The sequence below is a fragment of the Triplophysa dalaica genome, chromosome 3 (genome assembly GCF_015846415.1).
Source record: "Triplophysa dalaica isolate WHDGS20190420 chromosome 3, ASM1584641v1, whole genome shotgun sequence".
Taxonomy (NCBI): Eukaryota; Metazoa; Chordata; class Actinopteri; order Cypriniformes; family Nemacheilidae; genus Triplophysa; species Triplophysa dalaica.
The window spans coordinates 16,246,085-16,264,892 of record NC_079544.1 but is presented as its reverse complement, the minus strand read 5'-3'; the positions used below and the strand labels follow the sequence as shown (position 1 = coordinate 16,264,892).

Below are 18,808 nucleotides of genomic sequence, written 5' to 3'. Positions count from 1 at the left end.
GGAAACAGCAGAAAACAGCTGCAAAAGCAGCCGCAGCCCACACCACCACTAGCTCGTGCGCAGACTGAATCTAACCAAAACTCCTCATCTTCTTATTTGCAGAGCATGCAGTCTCTCACCACCCACACAGGCCTTTCTGTGTGAAGAATGCTGGTTGTCACAGAGTTATTGGCCTCGGGGTAGGACCAATTGGTCTTCCATGTCCAAACTTTTAATCATTTAATTGAAGGGTTTACACTTTATGCAGAAAATGTTTGCAAGATATATGTCATTCGTAACACACATGGCAAAGGGCATCAAGTGACACTGGCATCACATCCACTACCTGTGGATTCATTTGACCATCTAATGATGGACTTTATTGAACTTTTTATTTGTTTATGTAGACATGTGGTCTATGTGGGTTAAAGTTTTTCCCTCGTCAAAACAGGATGCAACTGCAATTGCAAAATCTCTTTTGACTGAGAATGTGCCCGGATAGGGCATCATAAAAATAAAAAGTTCTGAAATGGGACTAATTTTGTTTACAAGGCCTTAAAACAAGTAGATACATTTCTTGGAAAAGGGATACTGTTAGAACATAACACCCAGGGATAGCTCAGCTAGATACCAGTGTGAATAGATAAGAGTGTGAAAGATGTGACAGTCCGGAGTGAATTAAGAAGATTATTCCACCAGCATGGATAGTGATGGAAAACAAGCAGTAGAGTGATTTTTCCCTTTTGTGCCGGGGCCACCAAGTGCCGCTCATTCATGGATCGCAGAGGTCTGGATGGGGTGTAGATGTGTAGGAAGGAGCGAAGATATGCAGGCACAGAGCCAGTGACAGATTTGAATGTGAGCATCGGAGGCTTGAGCTTGATGCGTGCGGCAACCAATAACCAGTGGAGAAAGATGTGTGACATGAGCTCTTTTTGGGGCACTTGGAAGATGAGCCGTGCAGCCGCTTATTGACTCAGTTGTAGAGGTTTAATTGCACGAATAGAAAGACCAGCGAGAAGAGCATTGCAATAGAGCTACCTAGAAATGACAAGGTCCTGGACGAGGAGTTGTGCAGCATCCTATATGAGAAAAGGCCTAATTTTTCTGATATTGTAAGCTGGCATGCTCAAGATGTTTTGGTTATAACAACAACCTTCATAAAAATGTCTGACTTTGAGATTGTTACATGACAAAAAGGGGGAGATGTGAAGAATATTTTTATCGTTGAGTATAATCCTTCTGCGAATCACAATGAGATGTTTGGGTGGTAGACTTTTGTAGACAAAAAAAGACAAAAACAAGTCGAAGACTTGCTTGTTGCAAAACCTTGTTTATCTATTCTGTGCTTGCAGAGAGGGCCAATGTGGTCCTGTGTCAGTGACAAAGAGAACAGAGAGTTCTCTGAAGTGGGTGACATCCTGTATTTTATTGCTTTTTGCTGTAGCGCTCTTCTCACTCACCTCACACCCACAATTAAAACAGATTTTGTATTGCTCTGTTTACATAAAATAGATTGGCAGATTGATTCCATCACCTTACTCTTTAATTTACCATGGTTAAACTATTATTGTGATATTGTTTCAGTCTGTGTATGCCCTTTTATTAAAGACTTTGTTATCTGTGAATGTGCACAAAACACAAGTGATCCAACTAAAGAATCTGTCATGGTTCCACAACCATGTCATGTTTTATTCCAGTCTCAAGTGGAGCCATGGCATTGCCTGATGGTTTTGTGTGAGATTGAATAGTTCTTTCTCGTGTCTCGTCATTGTTCCCTACATCTCGTTCCTCGTCAGCCTCTCCTTAGTGCTAATCCCCAGCACCTGTTTCTCGTTAACAATCCTTTGTCTGTTTCCCCTATAAAGAGTCCTCATGTTTCATTGTCCTGTGCTCGTGCATTGTACTTGTTTGCTGTACTTGTTTCTTACCTGTGTACCTGTTCCCGTTTGGTCTGTGTATGCTGGTGTCTTTTGTGAGTCTCTTACCTGTCCTCCAGAGTTCCTGTTATCCTGTTAATGTTAGTAAGTCTAGTTTAGTGTTTACTTCAAGCGTTTGTTTTGTAGTCTTAGTTAGTCAGTGTTCTTGTCCTTGTTAAAGTTTATATTTTTATCATGTCCTGTTTTCCCCCTCGTGGGTTTTTGTTTTGCTTGTTTGTTTAGTCTTGTTATTGTTTAAATAAAAGTCTTTGTTACCACCTCTATCGTCTGTGTCTGCCTACACTTGGGTTCCCACGCCATGTCCATGAGTGTTCATGACAAGAATCTGTTTTAAACACACATCTCAAAAAAAGGAAACTATTTCAGCTGTTAATTTACATTTGAAGAGCACATACTGTTCTACCTAGCACAATTTTACACAAAAAAACATGCATGTAATCACAAAATGTATTTACTGTGTATGATTAATTTTTGATCTGGCACTCTTTTAACTCATCTCACCTCACAAATAGTCATGTTTTGCATTCCTCGGTTTAAATCAAGATTAATAAGGAAACGAACTAAACTCCATTTGCAAACCTGCAATGATCACTGTACTGCAACAGCTTTAAAGCACAGATTTTTGTTTTAATGCAATAATAATGAAAGTGTTTGAATCTCAGTCCTGTATTGTAAATTCCCTACTCTCATTGATGATGTTAAAAAATCTGTCTCTCAATTAAAAGAAAAACTGGAGAATTTACAGAAATTTTTTTGTAATTGTTTGAATTTTGTAAAGTGAAACACAAAGCATATATGAGCATATTAAAATATAGGGTATCCCTGCAGGGCTAAAGGCAAACTTTAAGAAAAAAATTGCTTTTCACTATACACCTGTATTATATGACTGCAGAAAAATACATACTTGTTTGTATCAAACATTTATGAAGCAACAGATTTTGTGTGAAAATAAATCATAAGTGGTTATTTTGTTTAGTCTTATAACTGTATGAGGTGGCGAAGGGGACCCTTTTCTCTCACATACGGATTAAAACCTCACCAGCATGGGATAAAAGGCAAAAACATTAGACTAAATAATATGGGTTTTAATACATTTAAGTAAATACTTACAACGTTTTTACTTGGCAATTTTTTTTATTTCAGTAAATAATTAAATTATTTCAATAAATATATTGTCATTAAAATATGTTAAAATCACAAAATGTAAAAAAAAGAAACTGAATCATTTTAAAAAAGGAAACCTTATAAAAACATTGGAGATCTCATAATAATTAAATATATTTAAAGTAAATGATATGATATTATATGATTAATATAATATTTTTAATATTTTGGTTTCATTATAAATATGGTGATAGTCTAAGGTACACACCCAGTTGATATTTATCTGAATCCAACCATGTCATATCAACAAATGGAAACGTCACCCAGGTTTTATCATGTTCATTAATTAGTGTTCCTTTAGCCCCAACAGAAAGGGGCTTTTTACCCCAAATAGGCTACCATACTATTACATTCTTCTGTTATTTAAAGATAGAGGCTTTAAATAACTTGAACAAACCTGAAAATCATCAATAAGACCTTTATCTCAGAATATATTGAGTTATTGTAGAGATTCTCATGTAATCTGCAACATTTTGAAAAACGAATATCGAAAATTGAATATTAGATATAATGAGCACCTAAAAATGCTCTGCAATCGTCTCAAAGATCAGCTGAATATTCACATGCAGAGGGAAAAGTGCATGTTTTGGAAAATTATACAACATTTTTTTTTGCCATGTAGTGGTTTACAAGATACTAAAATCAAAGGTGCCCATTCCCCTATGGAGCCTTTAGCCCCGTTGTGGCTACCCTATTATATGAATATAAATTGAATTATATTTAATTATTTTCTTTAAGGTACACAGAGTTTGTGTTTAATGGTGTTCCTCTTTGGTTCAGTGAACAAAGGGTCTGTATCTTTTCTAAATAACATTTGTTTACAATTTTGTACTTTTTACACTATGACAGAGTTCCAAAAATGGCCACTGGGATTTAAAAGGGTAAAGACGACATGCAGTATAATACTGACATCTAGTGGACAAGGAACCGACTATTTCAAGTTTTCATAAGAGTAAATGAAACATAGACCTACCTATGGTCATAATACATCGATTTTCTTACCGACAATTAAACCTCATATTAACTGTTCCAGCAATTTTGTGCGTTAAATTTAGACTGTGCAATAACATTTCCAGGGGAGTTTAGCTGGCAGCTTCTGCGCATGCGCAAACGGTCATAACACAACCCTGCATCTCGAATATATTTAGGACGGATAGTATGGAAATTAGGGATGCAGAGAAAAAATCCTCGTGTTCTAAAAATAACCTGATTCCAATTTCGCATACTATCCGTCCTAAGTAGTAGGCCTTTTCAAAAAATGTATAAGTAGCCTATCCCACCCAGCACTAGACGTCATTTGGACGTCTTTTTTTGGGCTAAATCAAGTAGGCCCGTCCTGTCCTGGTTGTCTTTTAGACCAAAAATTGACGTCGAAATATGGTATTTTTTTGGTCCGTAGAAATTTGGTCGAAATAAGACCAAAAATCGACGTCGAAATTTGGTCTTTTATTTGATCCGTCGAAATTTGGTCGAAATTAGCCCAAAAATCGACGTCGAAAATTTGGTCTTTTTTTGGTCCGTCAATTCACTTTAGTCCAAAAATAGGCGGTGAAAATTGGCCGTTGTTAAATCCGTCCGATTTGGGCAAAATCCTAGATCGGAGGCCCGTTTCGGACCACATATATTACTAATATTGACATGAAAAGAAAATAACATGTAGTTTCTTGATAAAAACGTGTGTTGCGACTATTTCTTAAGATATAATTTAACTAGTTCAACAATGTGGCTAAAGCACACAAATATTTATAATGAGCCGATATGCTTATAATGGAAGCCGTAATATTACATTTAAAATATCAATAAAAATAACGTTGTGACTGCTAATTCATTTTTATAAAGTGTTTTCCCCGCTTCTTTATGATGCACATACCTTTCAGACGATTCTTAAGGTTGGTCGATTAGTTGGTAATAGTCAGAGGTGGGGGACTCGAGTCACATGACTTGACTTCAATTTTCAGGACTTGCGACTTGCTTGACAGAAGTAAGATAATGACTTGACTTGACTTTGACTTGAGAGCAGGTGACTTGAGACTTGACTTGACTTTAAATGGAAGACTCGACAATGACTTGAACTTTGTAAAGTAATGAAATTAGCTAAAATAATTATTGTGACTCAGCAGCACTACAGCGCCTGTCCCTTTAAAGCTGCTCAACTCAAACCGCGCCAAACAAGGTGTAACAGCCATTACTGTAGAGCAGTTACGATAGAAAGGAAACTGCGCATGCGCCTGGCGGCTTGAAACAGTTGTGGTTGTTACAATGGCGGACAACAGTCGAGCTCCACAGATAGTCACGTTTGGCTATAAGGCCTTTGAACTGGACCGTGAAAAATAAAAAAGATTTGCCAGATGCAGAGTATGCAACGCGAGGATTTCTGACACGACAACCACAACGTCGAATTTCATCCGACATTACAAGAACCACAAGGAAAGGTAAGAAAGTAATTTCTTTATAGTCAGTGTAATAAAACGATTACTAATATAATGAATTAATCGTTTCTGTTTGTCATAACTTTGCCTTGGTTGTTTTTTTATTATTAGAAATGTGATAATCGATCATCACTGATAGGCCTACATCTCATCTCATAGTTAGATGAATTGGGGAATCTGGCTATAACGGCGTAGCCCGGATTTTTATTTTCTTAAAACATTAAAATCAAGAAGGGCTTCTCTGTATTACATGTAGGCGAATGTCTATATTAAATGCGCGCATGTTCAAGTGTTTGTGTGGACTGTGTGTGGAAGCTGAATACTGCGCATGACCGGGTGATGGACGCGCCGGTGACATCACTTGGATTTAAATAACTCTTAAAAAACGTTGCGGTCATACTGACGAGAATAATTTCATAGTTCGAATCTGTTAACTGTTTGGATTTTTTTATACTCACAATAACAACAAATAATGAAACCAGTTCAAATAGAAAACAAATATTCTCAGATTATATATTACGTATGAAACGTGCATATTGCGCGTCCACCGCAGAGATGACGATTAAGCATCATAACTTCATCACTGGGCTATATTAACATACATTTAATTTATATTCTACCGAAATGAAAAAGATCCGTTCATTTTGATAAACAGGATTCAATATCGAAGTCAATAAAATGATCTGGGATTCCCATAAATTGCAAATTCCCTATAGGCCTACTGTGCACTTTAATGGACAGCACAAGTATTACAGCATCATATACTTAAAACATACAATAGTCAAGTTGTCAGTCACAATACTTAGTGTATAAGCTTCATAGCCTGTATAAATGCTTAAGTCATTCTGTCAGATACAAGTATTTCCATTTCTGTGTAGACCGTTTCAATTAAATTGAATTAGATTGTATTATACATTTCAGACTGGATTTCTTTTGTGTAAGCAACACTTTTATTTTCAGATATTAATGTTGCACAGATATGCATATAATTCATATATAGCAATGTGAATAAGATACATAATGTATGTATATAAGTTCATCTTTTCTGTGCAAAAATAAACATGTATCTAAAAAATTAACCTCTGTTTATTTTAGTACTGCGACTTGACTTGACTTGACTTGAAACTTATCAGGACTTGACTTGACTTGCTTAGGGTGAACCCTTGACTTGACTTGACTTGCTTGATTTGTCTAAACTGTGACTCGAGACTTGACTATGTGACTTGTTCCCATCTCTGGTAATAGTTGCTCATAATGTTGCATTCATCATACATCTCGCAAGTTATTTTGGATAAAATTACTTTTAACCATATTAAATGTTATTTTAGCTAAAAGTGGGTTACACATAGCCAGACTATATCGCTTCTATATTTAAGCTAGACGTTGAAATGACGGCTATTGCTTGCTGGAAGTCAACTGTGATGACGAGGTGTTTGATTCGCTTTATTTGACATGTTATATGTGTAGGCTGTGCGTAGACACGATGTAGATCGAAGTTAGAGGGGCTATTTCCCCGCAAGCAATAGACGTCATTTTACCGTCTCGGTTATAGGCTACTCGATATAGCCCGCAGCCCACTAGCCAAAATAGCTTTGAATTTGGATACATGTCGTTTTGACCAAAATAACTTATAAAATAACTTACGAGATGTATGATATTCCATGTTAGCAAAGTCAGTGATTGCAAGCTTTAGTTTAATTTTTTTCACGTTCTAGGCTGTGCGTAGTCACGATTTAGCTCCTAGTCAAACCGACTAATTTAGCCCAATTTGGGTAAAAAAATGTCGTTTTAGTTTTAGGTAGCGGATTAGATAGTTGTTATCCCATCATGTCAATATGCGATTTCATGACATGTTCTTTAGCAACGATAATTAAACGGACTGTAGACTGCTTTTAGCCCACCCTTTAGTAAACATTTGATCTAGCATTTTCTTTGCTGTCACATAACATTCATAGACATTCTACAAAATTATGGACTGTAATTCAATTGAAGTTAATACAAATCAAATTTCTAATTTTCAACCGCTAGATGGCACAAGCGAAGCCCTACTGAGACATGACCACTGCTACTGGGACTACTGGCATCGCGAGACGAGATCACTGTAGCCAGATCTCGCGATAAACTGTTCCGCCATTTCAATTTTATATTACACGAGACAGAAGTTGCACCTGTGTGACAGCAACAGCCAAGCGTCACTCAGAAAACCTTAATATTTCTACTTCAAACTTGTAAGTATGCGTGGTCGTTTTGACATGTTCATTATTTAAATTCATTATTTGTTATAATGTGTAGGAACCGTGACATTGTAGCGTTAGCATTGCTGAGTATTTTTATTTCTCCAACAAGTTAACTTTACCTGCACGTGTAACGTTACTGCAACTGTGTGGCCTAAAACTAAAATTTTCAGCATTGTTTGATCTGTTTATAACAGAGAAATGTGAATATTTCTCACTAGATCTCGCACCGATGTTATTACTAAAGAAGCAATTAAAATGCTTTCTTTATTGGATCTCGCTGTGTAGTAACAGTGTTGCTTGATCAGGCTTGCAATGCATTGGTCCAAACTGATAAATTGTCCACAAAAACACAATAACAAGTAGCTCAGTTTCGTTCCGCTACATTGGGTTTGGCAGTCGATGTTGTGGTCGCGCCAGTATCTCTTACATTATGAGGGCGCTTTCATTTGAAATAACAACATTTTGGTCAGCAGGTAAAATGGTTTGAAAATCCCTACTGAAAACCAGACCGAAAGCGTCGTACCGAACAGTTCAACACATGTGTCGTTTCACCGCTAATATATGTGTATGTGTGTGTATATTTATATATAATTACTGCATCACCATTATGCAGGCAAAAATGTTCAATTATTAACAAAAATGTATTAATAATATTGATATAAATCAAATAGTCTCAATCTATATTCCATTGGAAATCATATACATGTATCTTAACTCTATATTGGCCAGCTAGTGTGCATCCAAGCAAAAGTGAATGACTGTCACAACTACTGTAATTAGTTAAAAAATGATTGTAAACAATGCTTTTCTTCTGCATTTTTTTTCTCTTTTGGCAGACGATGACCAATTTTCCATCGGCAACAGAATTGGAAGTAATAAATGCCATTTCTGGCCATTTTAAACGGGCACCAGGGAGAGCAGGGGGTGGTGGTGGGTATGGGAGTAAAGGCAACAATTGATTTGTTTTATAAAATTAAATATTGTATTTGATCATTTTTATGTTTGTATAAGTTGTTAATATTATTTTTCTAAATAAATCCTTTATATTTAATTTGTTTGGATGATTGTCATTTATGAGAACCTGTTATATTTGAGTGAAAAGAATCCTTTAGCCTCATTTTGTTGTCTATCACACGTATATGTAGTCCTTCAATAGCTGTGTAATTGATGATTGGTCTATTCTTGGGCTGTGGTTAGACGTCTATTAGATTTTCACTGACAGCCCAAATTCAGCCTTGTTTTAGCCTAGACCTGTATTGACTGTCTATTATACATATATATGTAGTCGTTTAATAGCGGTCTAAATGATGACTAGTCTATTCTTGGGCTGTGGTTAGACGTCTATTAGATGTAAATATGTAGTCGTCCAATAGCTGTGTAATTGTCTATTCTTGGGCTAAGGTTAGACGTCTATTAGATTTTCACTGAAAGCCCAAATTCAGCCTTGTTTTAGCCTAGACGTCTGGGCTGGGTTTAGACGGCTAATAGACGTCTTTTACACCAAAAATTGCTTGCTGGGCGCACACACTCACTCATGTTCAAATAATTCAAATTACACTTTGGAACCCTACAGTTACAACCACAAACCCTTAAATGGTTTTTGGGGAAAGTGTATTGATGCATTGCTAATTTACAATGTTTGATGTGTTGAATATTGCTGGATTAAATATGTTTGATGAGTGCAAAAATGTATGATTATGTGATTTAGAGCAGTGTGATACATTGGATATATATATTGAAGTCGAGATCCTACATCGTTGAACACCATACGTATTGACTATCATTGAATGAACTGCGGAATTGATTTTTGATGATACATTATGTTATTTGATGGCTGGAGTTCCTATTTCGACTCAATTGAAAATATAAAGAACTACTAAACCAGTAGTGGAATTAATCATTTTTGTTTGGTGTATTTTTGGTATTGTTCTGTGGAAAGCGATCGATAACCGGGTTTAAAAAACAGATTGATACGTTGCAAAATATGTACAGTCTGATTCCTGCATTTATAACTTTATTTAAAAACTCAAGCAGATTCCAGACAGTTCACACTGGATTCAAACACAATAAATAAAAAACCTCCATCGGTATGATGGGAACAAAACAACTACTCCGTAAACTCCAGCAGTATTTTCATCATAAAGGTTTGATCATGTGTTTCAGGTGTTGTGTAAAGACAAGAGAGTGTGATTGGACACTCCTACAGGAAAATTGAATGAAGTGGGAATGATTTTTTGTATATATATATCAGTGTCATATAAAAAAGGGAAGAAAACAGGGAGAAATTATGAGTGTGTATTTGGACACAATAATCAGTCCTGGAGTCTGTACTGCTGTTGTTCAAAATACTCATTCGGGCACAATAACCGCTGGACTGATCTGTGTCCTCCCGCTGCACTAGAATAGGAGTGTTTGTGGATCACAGTGCAGGAACTCTGTCCTTCTACAGCAGGGTTCCTCAACTCTTACCCTGGAGGTCCGGAGCACTGCATAGTTTAGCTCCAACCATGATCAAACTTGCCTACCTCTGATTTTCTACTGATCCTGAACACCTTGATTAGCTTGCTCAGGTGTGTTTGATCAGGGCTGGAGCTAAACTCTGCAGTGCTCCGGACCTCCAGGGTAAGAGTTGAGGAACCCTGTTCTACAGCGTCTTTGGCACAACGACCCTCATCCACAAAGTCCAAACCACATTCACTCAACCTCTCTATCCTGGGTTTGATGTTAATAAAGGATCCACAGTGAAAATGTGTCACCTGGAACAATAAATCATCAATGAAATATTTTTGTATTCAGAGGTATTACAATTAGAAATTAAACTCTGACAATAACAAAGCATATAGTAATGTACAATTTATTGAATGTTTCTACACTATGTGTCTAAAAGTTTAAAAAACACTGACAGCTGATTTATTTGACCTTCATGTTTAAATTCTGTTAGGATTGTTTTTATTTATTCATTTAAGCTGCTGTACTATGGTAGATCCTACCTAATTTTAATATATAAGTAACAGGATGAAAGAAGAAAGAATCAGATTAAGAATTTCATTATACATAACTGCGTGCACTATATGTGCTAAAATGAAAAATAAAATGATTTTATTTTCGTTTTAAATTTTACATTGACAATGTTAAATTAAAAAAGCAAATGCAATTAGTGAATTTACATTTCATTTTCACGGAAATCTCGAGGCAAGACATATATGCTTTTGACCCGTTTAATCTTTTTCCATCATGGCACGTTTACATAGATGGCAACTGGAATGCAAGGGGTTGCTATATATAGTCTATAAAGATCATTTGTGACCCAGTTTGTGAAAACCCATGCTAAAGTCATTTTTGTGGTCTGCTGTTTTCTTCATAAAATCATCCTACATATTGTAAAGAACATTCTGTGAAAAAAAAAACATTATTACAAGAAATACCATGGTTCAAATATGATAAGGCCATACTTAATGTGCGACCTTTTTTGCCGTGTATTGTGAGATACGTTGACCTGCTGTACCACAGTCACTGTTCTCATCACAGCTAAATGCTCTTCAGTTCACGAGTTCACCTTAGCAAATAATTAAAGGGGGGGCAGCGTGGATACACTGAGAATTTAGTATGCGTATTTGGCGTGCTGTCCGGGGAGAGGGCTCCGGGGTCGGCATTCTCTCCCGACCCCGGAGCGCTCCCCCTTTGTTCGGGGCGAGGGCTCTGGTCTCTGTTTGCCCGTGCCCCGAGCGCTTTCCCCCCCTTATGGGTAGAAAATAGTTTTTTTATGGTGAGGAGTCGGGGTGGAGGTGGGACGCTGCAAAAATCTATGAGTGAAGGAGGTAAGGCGGTTTCACGATTTATAGAGCTCGTTCTGGTTTGGAAGGATAAGTGATGTGATTGCTAATGCCGGGCAGCTGCGTGATTTCTGATGCCGTGCAGCTGCTTAATTATTTGCACGTGCTCCTCCCAAACTTTGTTAATAAAACATCATGATAAGACATAGAAGGCATTAGAGATCAAAAGAATATGGAGTGGAGAACCATTCCTGAATATGGAGAACCATAAGGCTGTTCTATGTAAAACAGGGGAAGGTTACAGATTTTTTTCGCCTGTACCTTGCATCGTGAGAAATGGTGACATGCTGTAGGACTACAAGGTTACTCTGTACATTATAAACATTTCATTTTATAATATTATGTTCTTATGTACATTTTATAGCCTATAATCCATGTAGCACATAGCTCATTATGTTCATTTTTCTTAAATGGACAATGTTTAGAATTGTCACGATTGCTGTTCTATTATTAGGGTAAAAGTGTATACACGCACATACAGTATATATAATATAAAATATGTATATATATATGTGTGTGTGTATTCACTTTATATAAGTGGTGGGCATAGATTCATTTTTTTAATCTAGATTAAAATGGCTCATTTGAATTCTGCCGAAGGCTTTCAGAATATGCAGAATATGTGTGCTACCCAAATAATGACTAAAAACAAGTCTTTGAGAACGGGTTTCTCAAGCCAGGTGGCGCATTAGACCAGGGGCTCATCAGCAAAATGCATCATAAACTGCTTGAGAAAGCTGTTCTTCTTTGATAATTGGTGATGAAAAAAATTATGTTCAACTCAACTTTATTCATATAGCGCTTTTTACAATTTTCATTGTTACAAAATAGCTGTACATGAGACACATTGAATACTAGTAAAACAACTAAAGGCATATACCTGTAAAAACAAGAAAAAGGTGAAAACAACAAAGACAGACATACAAATGCTCCACACACACAATATGCATGCATACTTACACATATTGACATAGACGCACACACACACAAACACACTCGCACACACACACACAGTGAAATCACACATTTGAGGTAAAGGAGAGAGAACCACAGGTCAAATATTAAACGGACTATAAATTCTTATATGCAATATTAACTTCTGAATTCTAAAGCAGCCCCCCCGGCCAGGCAAATAGTGCAAAACAATATGCAAACGGTGGCGAGGAACCCAAAACTCCAATCGAGAAAAAAAACCTCAGGAGAACCCAGGCCCAACCAGGGGATTCCAGTTCCCCTCTGGCAAAAGCTGCTGCCTCTGCACAAGCTCAACAGTGCTTGCACAACAAGGCTAAATGAAAAATAAATAAACTTAACAAGGTAAATTATAGATTTAAGATTATCATTAACAATCTAATAGCATTTGAAATGTTGTAGGAAAATCGTGTCAAGTTGCCGCGTCCTTTATCCAGCTCTTTCATCTCAGCTCTTGTCAGGTCACCGCTTCCCATTCTCAGCTCTGCCATCAGGTCTGGGCATGAACTGCATCCTGCGGTAACCTTGGAACAAAGAGACAAGACTGGCTGAGAGTAGAGTACTGTTCTGCACTCTTTGATGCAACAAGTACATCATTTGTTGTTGGATGTGTTCCTGGTTCCGGTTGATCTAAATAATGCAGCCTAGATCCTCTGAGGACTAATATTATGGAAGTGTATGCAAGATTAAAAAGACGCGTCTTTAGTCTAGATTTAAACTGACAGAGTGTGTCTGCCTCCTGGACAGTGCATGGAAGAATATTCCAAAGATTAGGCGCTAGGTAAGAAAAGGATCTACCACCTGCACTTGATTTTGAAATTCTAGGTATTACCAACTGACAGGACGCCTGAGAGCGTAATGCACGTGGAGGACTGTAATACAATAGAAGTTCATTCAAATACTGCGGCGCTAGACCATGTTGGGCTTTATAGGTAATAAGCAAGATCTTAAAGTTAATGCGATGCTTTATAGGTAACCAGTGCAAGGTTGAGAATCTTTTTTGTACATGTAAGAACTCGAGCTGCCGCGTTTTGAACCAGTTGCAGTTTTTGTAAAAGGCCTGCAGGGCAACCACCTAAAAGTGCATTACAGTAATCTAATCTTGATGTCATGAATGCATGAATTCATTTCTCTGAATCTGACAGTGACAGCATATGACGTAGTTTAGATATATTCTTAAAAGAAAAAATGCAATTTTACAGGTATTGGCGACATGGCTCTCAAATGACAGAGTACTATCGAATACAACGCCAAGATTCTTAGCTAACGCCAAGATTTTATGGAGCATTCATCAATAGCTAAGCAGTATTCTTGGTTGTTACGTATTGCGGTTTTCGGTCCAGTAAGTAACACTTCTGTTTTGTCCGAGTTCAGTAATAAAAAATTGTTACTCATCCAGTTTTTTAAATCGACAATGCATTCCTTTATTCGATGGAACTGCTGGGTTTCATGAGGCTTCGATGAAATATAAAGTTGAGTATCATCAGCATAACAGTGAAAGCTAATTCTGTGTCGCTCTATTACATCTCCTAGAGGTAGCATGTATAATGCGAAGAGCAGAGGCCCCAAGACTGAGCCCTGTGGTACACCGTACTGGACTTGCGATTTGCGGGACATCTCATTGTTTATTGCTAGAAAATTGAAAATGGTCGGATAAATAAGACTTAAACCATTTCAATGCTATTCCGGTAATGCCGACATAATTGTCGAGTCTATGTAGGAGTATGCTGTGGTCAATTGTGTCAAATTTAGCCCTAAGGTCTAGCAGCACCAATAACGAAATACAACCTCGGTCAGATGCTAAAAGCAGATCATTTGTAACTCTGATCAATATATTTGTCGCTGTTGTCGTCAGTTTGAATTATAAGTTTTGATCGATTAATGTGATTTTTGAATAACAATAACTTGTCTTTATGCTTTTCTGCATATTCTTTCTTATTTTAGTTATGTATACAGTATGTGATGCTTAGAGTATCACTCTGTGTGCAATGATTTTTTTTACCTGTGAATATGAACAAATCCCAGATGAGTCACACCTTACAGACACACCTGTTTTGCGTAGACCTCTCACACAAAGAGCCACTAAACTATTTAGGTTCTTCATTCTAGAGAAAACAAAACTTAACTGCAGTCAGTTCATCTCTGTCAGTTTGTAAATATACAGGGAAATGGCAGAAGGCGTTTTTTTTCAGAACCAGGTCAGATGTTCAATATGTCTGGATGTACCTTCAGATCCAGTGAACTTTCTCTGTGGACACAGTTACTGTATATGCTGTATTCAAGACTCTTGGAATGATTTGACAGGAGGCTTCAGCTGCCCTCAGTGCCAACACACTCCAGGACCCGCTTTCGAAAACACTGTGTTTGATGAAGTTTTGGATGGACTACACACAATGAATCTCCAAAGTGCTCGTCTTGTTCAAAGTAACACTGAATCTGAAGCTGTTGAGTGTGACGTCTGTACTGGGAAGAAAAACAAAGCTGTCAAGTCCTGTCTGAAGTGTCTGAAGTCTTACTGTCAGAATCATCTTCGACTGCATGAAATGTTTTTCCAATCTAACAAGCACAGTTTGATAAATCCCACTAGACAACTCAATGAGACGATATGCTCAAAACATAGAAGACATCTGGAAATCTTCTGCCGCACAGACCAGCAGTGTATATGTTGTCTGTGTTTGACGGAAGAACATACAAATCATGAAATTGTAGCAGCTGAAGCAGAGAGGACCGAGAAACAGGTACTATATGAACTACAATAAAACAGGGCTACGCTAATACCAAACTCTGACAATAATGCTGAAGAATAAATGTTTAATTGCATATCCTTTTATAAATGTCAATAAATCATATAGAGTTGAAAAGATGTAAAGAATTCACTGCATAACTTTTGTACAACTTTGTTTTCATTCAGAGGCATTTGAGAGAGACACAAAGAAATGTTCAGCAGAGAATCCAGGAGAGGGAGAAGGAACTTCTGGAGCTAAGAAAGGTTGCAGAGTCTTATAAGGTGGGTTTTGAGCAGAAGAACATCTGCAACACAGACTGTGTGATGTATTAGTAAGTGTTGACTGTAATGTGTGTTTTAACAGCACTCTGCACAGACAGCAGTGGAGGACAGTGAGAGGATCTTTATTGAGCTGATCCGCTCCATCGAGAGACATCGCTCTGAGGTGACAAAGCTGATCAGAGCTCAGGAACAGGCTGCAGTGAGTCAAGCTGAAAGTCTCTGGCAGCAACTACACCAGGAGATTGTCGATCTGAAGAGGAGAAACACTGAACTGGAGCAGCTGTCACACACAGACAATCTCATTCAATTCCTGCAGGTAACGCAACTCTAAAATACTAGACATTGACCATCACCACAAATAAGCAGATTCAGATACATTTAACGTAATGGTTAACTATAAGAGTAAATAAATCATGACATTAAAATCATAAAAAAATGCCAAAAAATTAAAGGGGCCATTTCATGAAAATCACATTTATTCCATGTTTAAGTGCTATAATCGGGTCTCTGGTTCATCTACCAACTCCAAAAACGTGAAAACCCTGTAGCTTAATTTATTTGAGCCCATCTCTGCAATCTTGTGAGAAAACGAGCCGTTCAGACTTCGCTCCGCTTCTGATGTAACTGTTCGTAATATAATAATACCGCCTCTTTTTCTGAATGTGTCCTCCCCATGGCGAGTGTGTATGGTTTGTAAATACTAGATTGGTTTGTCATGTGTACTTTTGCATTTGGATAACGTGACGCGTTTGTTGGGAGTCCGTTCGCTTATAGAGATACCGGTTAACACTCCTGTTAGAATATCCCATTTTTCACACCCATCTCCCGCCACCTTCAGTTTTATTATTTCACCTGTGAAACCCTGGGACGAGATCGCATGTCTCACCCCCGAAAGCGGTCGCGACCGGACCAACGGGGACCGAAGTGCCTTCGCTAATGGCCCCGGGCGAAACAGGAATATAGAAACAATATGGTGATCAAAGAAGAGACACAGTGTTTCTCATTCGCTTTATGTGACGCTTCTTTTGTGGTTTCTTTCACTTATAGAAACCAGTGTGTTTGGTTTGTCAATACGTAACCGGTTTGACATTTAATTTGCATGTAGAAAACGTGACGCCTTTGTTAGGAATCTGTCGCTTATAGAAAATAATGTGTTGGGTGTGTAATGACGAGAAGCAGCATTTCTCATTCGCTTTATGTGACCCGTTCTTTCTTGTTTGGTTGTTGGAAGCGCAGGCTGACAGTGACACAGTATAGGGGTAAGCTGCGGTATCTGCCGAAAAGGGGGATGGGAGACTAGCAGCTTATTTGCAATTAAAGAGACACAAACCAAATCAGCGTTTCTCATCACGTCCAAAATGGGCAATAAGGGTATAATGAAAGACCTGTGGTGTATTTTGAGGTGAAACTTCACACACACATTCTGTGGACCCCTTACATTTGTATTACATTTGTGTAAAAGTAGAATAAAATATCTCCTTTAAAACACATACACAATAAATTATCTGTTGTAGCGCCTTAACAGTATTTGTGCTGCCCTTTCAATCAAACTCTGTTTGTAGTGCAAACTAGCAGAGAATGAGTGGACATGTTTTTTTTTCCTTAAACATTTCTATTCTTTAGAGTTTCCAGTCGGTCTCTGCAGCTCTTGAATCTCCAGTCTCACACAACATTACGGTCAGTCCTCTGCTCTCTTTTGATGATGTGAGAAAATCTGTCTCTCAACTAAAAGAAAAACTGGAGAACTTCTTTAAGGAAGAGACAGAAAGGATATCTGATAGAGGTAAAGTAGATATTAATCTCGTCTCAGAAATTAGCTTATGTATATATTATATTATTAGATATATTTATTTATGAGGAACACTGTGGGGCTTATACCAATTATGTCTATTTATGTTCATAGTTACACATATCATATTTATTCGCCCTAATGAACCCAAGACCAGAAAGGAGTTCTTACAATGTAAGACTTTAATACACACACACGCTTACAGATAAATGAAACCTGATGCAATTCTGCAGTTATGGCCTGTGTTAAACTGCAGCAATTTATGTTTTTATATCTAAAAGATTTCCGTCAGTTTACATTGGATTCGAACACAGTGAATCGCTGTCTCCTTCTGTCTGATGGGGACAGAAAAGCTACTGACACTAATATTCATCAGCAATATCCTGATCATCCAGAGAGATTTGAATACTGTGCTCAGGTGTTGGGTAAAGAGAGTGTGAATGGATGTTGTTACTGGGAGGTTGAGTGGAGTGGGAATGCTGGTGTGTATATATCAGTGGCATATAAGACTATCAGCAGGAAGAGTAATGAAGATGAGAGTTCATTTGAACGCAGTAATCAGTCCTGGGGTGTGTACTGCCGTCCCTCCAGTATCTCCCCTTTATCCATCCAACCCTCTCTACTGAATTTCAAATTACCTGTAATGTTGGCCAATGTGAACACTGGATTCGATACTAATCTATTTCAAGCTTTAGTCAGTCAACCAACATGGACAGGTGGGCAGTCTATATCTGTGCGTAATAGTACATCGGCTGATTTCCCTGTGTCCTCCAGCAGTTCTAGAATAGGAGTATATGTGGATCAAAGAGCAGAAACTCTGTCCTTCTACAGCATCTCTGACACAATGACACTCATCCACAGTATTCAGACCACATTCTCTCAACCTCTCTATCCTGGGTTTACTGTGTATAAAGGATCTACAGTTACACTGTATAATCCCACAAAATAGAACTTTTTCTATTTTGAAACGAGATTTTACAACTATTATGTTAAGAGCTTTACTGTATGCTTTTATTTGATTTTACAAATGTATTTTTTTTATTGGATTTGGTCTTAAATTACTCTATCAAGACTGTCACCTAGATTAACACAATATGGTCTTTATTGTATCATTTAATAGCTCTTTCCGATATTACTTGGGCATCGATTTAAAATCCATTAAATTTTCCATTGTGTTTTGGGCAGTGTTCTATTGTTTTTTATTTTTTAATACAATTGAGTTGTAAGGAACATCATGATGCTTATCTAAAGCAGTTTTTCTTGCTTTCTAATATAAATCTAACTTTTGATCACCTTTTAACACAAAATGCCAAACGGTTGTCGTAAATTTGTTTGTTTATAATGTTTTATTAGTGATTCAATTACAACTTCACACACCTAACTTAAAAATGTTATCAAATGTTAGTAAACTATGGAAGTGTGCCTTAATACATTGGGTTCTTGTGTATATATATATAT

General features: G+C 37.4%; 1 protein-coding gene across 2 annotated transcripts; it reads left to right on the top strand.

Moving 5' to 3' along the window:
• The first annotated feature begins 5,342 nt into the window (after positions 1-5,342).
• On the top strand, positions 5,343-18,528 carry LOC130418280 (tripartite motif-containing protein 16-like). Of its 2 annotated transcripts, XM_056744333.1 has the most exons (7): positions 5,343-5,515; positions 14,859-15,292; positions 15,466-15,561; positions 15,644-15,877; positions 17,185-17,344; positions 17,465-17,524; positions 17,632-18,528. In XM_056744333.1, the coding sequence occupies exons 2-7, from the start codon at positions 14,948-14,950 to the stop codon at positions 18,297-18,299; spliced, it is 1,563 nt and encodes a 520-aa protein (XP_056600311.1). In that variant the 5' UTR covers positions 5,343-5,515; positions 14,859-14,947; the 3' UTR covers positions 18,300-18,528. The 2 variants fall into 2 exon arrangements, with proteins under 2 accessions (XP_056600311.1, XP_056600310.1); XM_056744332.1 differs by lacking the exon at positions 5,343-5,515 and having other exon boundaries at positions 11,588-15,292.
• The last annotated feature ends 280 nt before the right edge of the window (positions 18,529-18,808 follow it).